General features: G+C 46.0%; 1 protein-coding gene across 1 annotated transcript in view; it reads right to left on the reverse strand.

Moving 5' to 3' along the window:
- PSMD13 (proteasome 26S subunit, non-ATPase 13) overlaps positions 1 to 6,771 on the reverse strand; it is an 890,326-nt gene that overhangs the window by 328,210 nt on the left and 555,345 nt on the right. The window contains exon 9 of the mRNA XM_044082827.1: positions 6,222 to 6,347. Within this exon, the coding sequence (XP_043938762.1) occupies positions 6,222 to 6,347 (126 nt within the window). The remainder of the gene's footprint in view (positions 1 to 6,221; positions 6,348 to 6,771) is intronic.

Raw genomic sequence — 6,771 nt, forward strand, 5'->3', positions numbered from 1 at the left:
CAAGCGAGCTGCATGAGCTATGGAAGTGGAGACGGATCTGGTAGAATGGGCCTTAGGTTTGGTGGGTAAGGACTGATTTGATTTAGAGTATACAAAGGCTATACAATCAGCAAGCCATTTAGATAGTGTACTTTTAGTAATTGCCATGCCCTTTTTATTGTCTGCAAACGCGACGAAGAGCTGATCTGTTTTCCTGTAAGCTTTGGTCCTATCCAAATAAAATCTTAATTGCCTGTGAACATCCAACTTGTGCAGCATATACTCCAATTTGTTAGTATGGTTCTTGAAAAAGGTAGGGAGTTCTATAGACTGGTTAATATTCGTAACTGAACATACCTTTGGAAGGAAAGATGGATTTGTATGCAAAGAGACTATCTGGATGGAATATCAAGTAAGGTGGTCTGACCGATAATGCTTACAACTCTGACACTCTACGAGCTGAGGTCACAGTGACAAGGAACAGCATCTTCCACGATAAGAACTTTGAGGCAGGACGAAGCAGGTTCAAAGGGTGACAACATGAGTTGCGACAGTAACAAGTTCAAGCTCCATGGAAAGAAAGGTTTTCTGACGGGCGGTCTAAGATGGAAGGTTCCTTTCATAAAGGCCTTACAAAGTCTGTGAGACATAATGGGAGAACCTTCCTCACCAATATGGAAGTTTGATATGGCCGCCAACTGTACTCTTAGTGTGGAAGTAGAAGCTCCTTTGGGAAAGAGGATAGATAAGAATTCCAACACTTTATGTAGAGGAGCTACCAAGGGGTCTAAGTGTTGGCTAGACGGCCAGTACACAAAGCGTTTCCACTTACACCTGTAGAGTTTAGTAGTGGAAGCTTTATGAGAAGCAACCAGAATGTGTTGAACTGCCGGGGAGAGTAGATCAGACCTGGCTAGGCAGGGAAGCGGAGCAGCCAAGCTGCTAGTTTGTGGGACTGAAGAGAAGGGTGAGGAACTCCCGACGAATGGGTCAGTAGATCTGGTACTGGGTCCAGAATCCACAGTTCCTCTATTTGATAGGCTCGAAGAAAGGGGAACCATATCTGCTGAGGCCAGAATGGGGCTATGAGTATTTTTGTCCTTTCCAGGTTCCTGGCTTTCTGTAGAAACCTGGGAATCAAGGGAGTAGGTGGAAATGCGTATAGGAGACCCGGGGGCCAATCGTGTATCAGTGCGTCCGTGGGGACATCCCCCGGAGGGGGTAGAAGGGCAAAGTAGCTTCTGCATTTTGCATTCAATGGGGAAGCAAACAGATCGCAGCAAAGCTGGCCCCATTTGCGGAAGATCTTTTCCGCCGTCTGTGGATTGAGGGATTACTCGTGAGGTAACAGGATGGCTCTGCTCAACCTGTCCGCAATGACGTTGGATGACCCCGGGACGTGCATTGCTATCCGAAAGCGACCCGTGGACTCTGCCCATTGCCAAATTCTCATGGCCTCTCTGCATAATGGGTAAGACCTGGTTCCCCCTTGCTTGTTTATGTAGAAGACTACAGACATGTTGTCCGTCTGAACTGCTACTGTTCCTAGAGGTAAGAGGGCTTGGTAGTGCTGCAACGCCAGGAAAACCATCCTCAGCTCCAGAACATTTATGTGTAGAGTGTACTCCATGTTGGACCATTCCCCTTGGACTGTTCTTCCCTGAAAAATGCCCCCCCCAACCCTATCAGGGAAGAGTCCGTGGTTATTGTGGCCGGTGGACTGGGTAGAACAAACGGACGACCCATAGTGAGGTTCTGATTGCACACCCACCATGAGAGGTCCCATTTGCAAGAGTCTGTTATCAGAATCTCGTGCGCTAGGGGTAAGTGTTGGAAGGAACACTGCGTGAAGAGCAGCCATTGTAGGATCCTCATGTGTAATCTTCTCATAGGAACTGCGATTAGTGACACTGCCATTAGCCCCAAAACTTTCAACACCAGTTTGGCCGGGGCTTTCTTACTCTCTAGTAGAAGAACCACCTGCTGTTTGAGGGTTGACGCCCTTATTGGAGAGAGCTTTAGCAGTGTTGATTGTGCATCTAGGTCTGCTCCGATGAATGAAATACGCTGTGAGGGCAATAAGCAAGACTTTTCGAAGTTTATCGAAATCCCTAGGTGGGAACAAAGGTGGACTATGTAGTCTCTGGCTTGCAAGAGGCGACGCTCGGTGGTGGCGGTGAGGAGCCAGTCGTCCAGATAGGGAAACACCTGGAATCCTTGTCGTCTCAAGTGAGACGCAACTACTGCCATGCATTTGGTGAATACCCTGGGGGCTGAGGCGAGTCCAAAGGGCAGAGCTCGAAACTGAAAGTGACTGGCTCCCAGCCGGAAGCGCAGGTGATCTCTGGACGGTCTGGCCATTTTGATGTGGTAGTATGCGTCTTTGAGATCTATAGAGCACATCCAATCATCCTTCTGTAAGAATGGAAGGATAGATTGAAGCATGACCATCCGGAACTTTTCCTTCTTCACGAAGGTGTTGAGATTGCTGAGATCTAAGATCGGTCTCCAGTCCCCTGTCTTTTTTGGAACTAAAAAGAACCTTGAGTAAGTTCCGGATCCTCTTTGGTCCGCCAGGACTGGTTGGATGACTCAGTTTTCGAGCAGCTCTGAAATTTCTACAGCTGCTGGGCTTCGCAGACGGGGTGGCACATCTGGAAACCTTCTTTGTAGAGGTGGACTTGATGTGAAGGGGATTTTGTATCCTCTGGTTATAATGTTTTTTACCCAGGAATCCGAAGTAATATTTAGCCAGGCCAGTAGGTATAAAGCCAAGCGACCCCAGACAGCCTCCAGAGCAGGACAGCCGGGCCTCCCTTCAGGAGTGCTGGAAAGGCTTCCCAGGGACGGAATCCTTGTCGCTTTGGTTATGCGGACCCCCTCTGCCTCTGGGGCGGCGTCTTCCATTTCTACCCCCCCCTCTGCCTCTGGAGGGGGTATCACTGTGTGGCTTGGAAAGATCCCCGATTCTTACGGAACCACATTTTCCCACCTCGTTGCCCTTTGGGGTACGGTCTAGTAGGAACGGAAAAACGGACCCCGACAGCAGACAGGGTCTTTCCCTCTTGCTCACACCGAGTCAGAGTCTCCTTAACCTTGGGCCCGAAGAGTGTGGCACCATCAAGGGGCATTGGCAAAGGAAGACTTGAAGGCTTCCGCAAAGGAGCACAGCCACATCCATGATTGTCTTCGAAGAGCAATCGCTGAAGTTGCAGCTCTACTCGATCCTTTGGCTGCATACGAGATGAGCCTCATGGATGAGTTTACTATGGAGGTAAGGGTGTTAAGTTGTGCTGTTACCTTATCTGAAACAGCAGCATGTGCTGTTACCTTATCTGAAACAGCAGCATCTGTGTTACCCAGGAGGGTATCTGTCAGCTCCTTGATGAGATCCCTCTGCAGACATGTGAAATGAGTCAAATAGTTTAGCGAACACATGGAAAAAGTCGCTGAACTAAAAACGCGCTTCCCATATCTGTCCATAGTCCTAGAGTCCTTATTAGGAGGATGAACAGATGAGGAAAACTCCGACATATCCTTTTTCGTGGCTGCCGCCACCACCATAGCGTCGACCGGAACTCCCTTGGTGAGATAAGTTTTAGCTTGGGGGGCGGTGATAAACTTGTTTGGTTTCCTAGGGACTGGTTCCACTGTCAGGTGCCTCCCATACCCTTCGCGCAATCCATTCCATTAATTCATCGAAGGGCGGAGTCACCCAGGAGGTAGAAGGTTGAGACTCAAAAGCCTTCAGCAGCACCGACTCGTCCTCAGTGGGGGCTAGGGATTGCCAATCACCCCTTTGTTTTAAAATCTCCAGGATGTCTGCAAATGACACATCCTCAGAGGGTGATTTGGGGGACCCCTCTGCCTCATCCAAGTCGGTGTCAGACATTAGAGATTCCTGTGGGGAATCTATGTGCCTCCTCTTGCACAACCGTTTCCTCGGGACCTCATCAGAGGGGGCTTCTGGTGAGGCCTCCAAGGAACAGGAAGAACCCTCTGGGGGTGGCTGAGGCAATGGGGCTCTACGCTTTGGATGGGTCGTGGGAGCAGAAACAGAAAGCGTCCCTTTTGGGGAAGGAGAAGATTCCCCTGATGAAGTGGTTGTCTGTGCAGACAATACTTTGCTCATAAGGTCAAAGGCCCCCGAACCCCGGGCCGAGGACTCCCCCGGTTCAGAAGAACACGGGAGCATCCCAGATCCAGGTGCCGTGGGCTCCGACCCAAAGGACGGAGCCGAGCCAGTCTGCGCAGAGGCCCCGACAGGGAGAGTCGGTATGACTCTCGGTCCTGGAACCGAGAAGAGACAGTTGGCTCCGCGACTCCCCTACTGGTTCAGAAGGAGTCGAAGTCAATGGTGTCGATCGTGCAATGGACGGTTTCAGCACATAGGGCTCCACTATCACATCAGGTCATTCTCTCCCGGCTCCGAAATCTGGATGGGTCTCGAAGGAGGACCCGTTGGAGATATGGGGAGGCCTTCTAGTTTCGACACCAATTGGGAAGAAACTGCAATCAACTTGGAAAGGGCCGTATTTTCCATGAGTTTCTGCATGACACGATCCACATCCGTCTCAGATAACGGTCTGGAAGAACGGGTCGAAGGAGCCGACGATGGCACCGACCGAAGAATGGACGATGGTGGCAGCTCCGACACCGGTTACAAGATCTGGGCCTCAGGGAAAGATAAACGTTCAACAATCGGCCCCCGAGGTCTGTGGAACCGGCGAACGAACCCTAGAAGATGAACTCTGAGCCGATGACATGGGCTCCGACATCTTCGACCCCTTTGAGGATTTAGAAGCCTGATCCGACTTGTCCAAAGCCTCTTGAAAGGTAGGCTTAAGTAATCCTCTGTCTATAAGCTTCCTGCGTCTATCTGTCATGACCCTCCCGCTAAAAGAATGACAAACACAACAATCCTCTTGAAGGTGGAGAGGACCAAGACAGTAAACGCAGGAAGCGTGATTGTCAGTAATGGACATTTTTTGCCCACACTGCCATCTCTTAAAGCCGGATTTAGCTTTTTTCCGACATGACTAAATATAACAAACACTTCACTAGGCAGATATAAGAGAAAAACTACTATTAATATATATATATATATATATATATATATATATATATATATATATATATATATATATATATATATATATATATGTCTAGAAAAATCTTATATAAGTATACATAGACACTTCACAAACCACACCCAGAGAAAAGAGGGGTTTAGGCCACAAAAAGGTGCCTGAAGAATAAAAGGGGATATATATGATAACACACACACACAGCACTTCTATATACTACTTAAGAAATATAAACTTATTTCAGCAAAAAAATAAGCAGCTTATCTGTAAACTGTAACCAAATATCAAGCTTTTTTCTGGTCCGAGCTCTCCTTGATCCGATCTGTTGCAGCGGCAAACTTGATCTGAGTAATGGCAGGGAGGATTGTGGGATATGGGCTGGTCTCGAGCTTCTCTGAGATTCAGAGCTTTGCGATGCAGCCGAGTCGGAGCAGAGGATCGGCTCCGAACCAGTGTGTACGAACAAACGGCGAGATTGAACACTCTCACATCAGTAGTTAAGAATTAATAGAAAAAGGATAAATGACGCTGCAGAGCTCCTGAAAGTGTTACCACATATATTTATCAATGCCTTGCAGGTCAAAGTCTTTTAAGATATAAACCTATTAATTACTAAAACACACAAAATTTTATCTGATATGAAAAAATGATTTAGAAAAAAAAAAAATGCAAAATCTGAAAGCCTGTTTATTCTTCAGTACGATTGGGAAAAGGCTTTTGGCATTTCTACTAGATTACACCTATGCCATTCCATACTCCAGTAAGAGTCAAAACACTGTTTAATGAAGAAATTAATATTAAAAAATGAAGGAACTGCTGCCACTCAACTGTAGATGGAAAAGCACCTCAATAGAAGAAATAAGCTACAATACCAAATGAGCACTATTTCATGCTGATGGCAGTTTCAGTTATCTTAAGATGAAAAACCTGCATGGTGATCTTCATTGACTCAGCTGGATTTTTATGTCACGATTTATACAATTAACTCTCAGAAATCCAAAAATAAATCAGAAAACTGTTCAAAATGAAGGTCACAAGGAGTGACAGTGAGAACTACAGCAAAATATAGTGTCAATAAAAAGGTGTAAAATATACTTATATATTTAGGAGAATCATTAAAATATATAAACTTTCTTTCACCAAGATTCTCCTTACCTGCTGACCCCATGCGGACTTCAAGGCTTGAAATCTTTCCACATTACCACTATTAAATGCATACAGTGTATCAATTAACCACTGCTTATCGGTAGTCCGTAATGATTCCAACACTGGGTGCATAAGCTGCAGAAACAAAAGTTACAAATCATTAACACGAAAAGCAAGGAGCAGAGGAATATGTACAATTTTAATTTCAATTTTGCCCGTAATAATCACATTTTTCACAGTACATTTCTTTATCAAACAGGTAACTTTGAGACATGAATTACTTTTAACCAGGTATGCCCATGTCAATTTCTATACGTGAACTTGGTATCATACATTAATTTATATTTTACGAAGTTTTGTCCCATGACTCCTAGGAAAATTAAAACTCCAAATTCAACCTTATTAAAGGGGTAATACATGAAAATTATGTACTTACAGTAATCACAGACCCTTGCTAACCCTTTGTTCTTCTCATAGTTGGTTTATCTGCCTCAAGGAGTATATGCGCTATTAATTTCTCTTCACCAAAGGTTCACCGGTGCCCAAGCTCTCTCAATCT

Source organism: Protopterus annectens, chromosome 9.part0, assembly GCF_019279795.1.
Source record: "Protopterus annectens isolate FY-2018-M chromosome 9.part0, PAN1.0, whole genome shotgun sequence".
Lineage (NCBI taxonomy): Eukaryota > Metazoa > Chordata > Ceratodontiformes > Protopteridae > Protopterus > Protopterus annectens.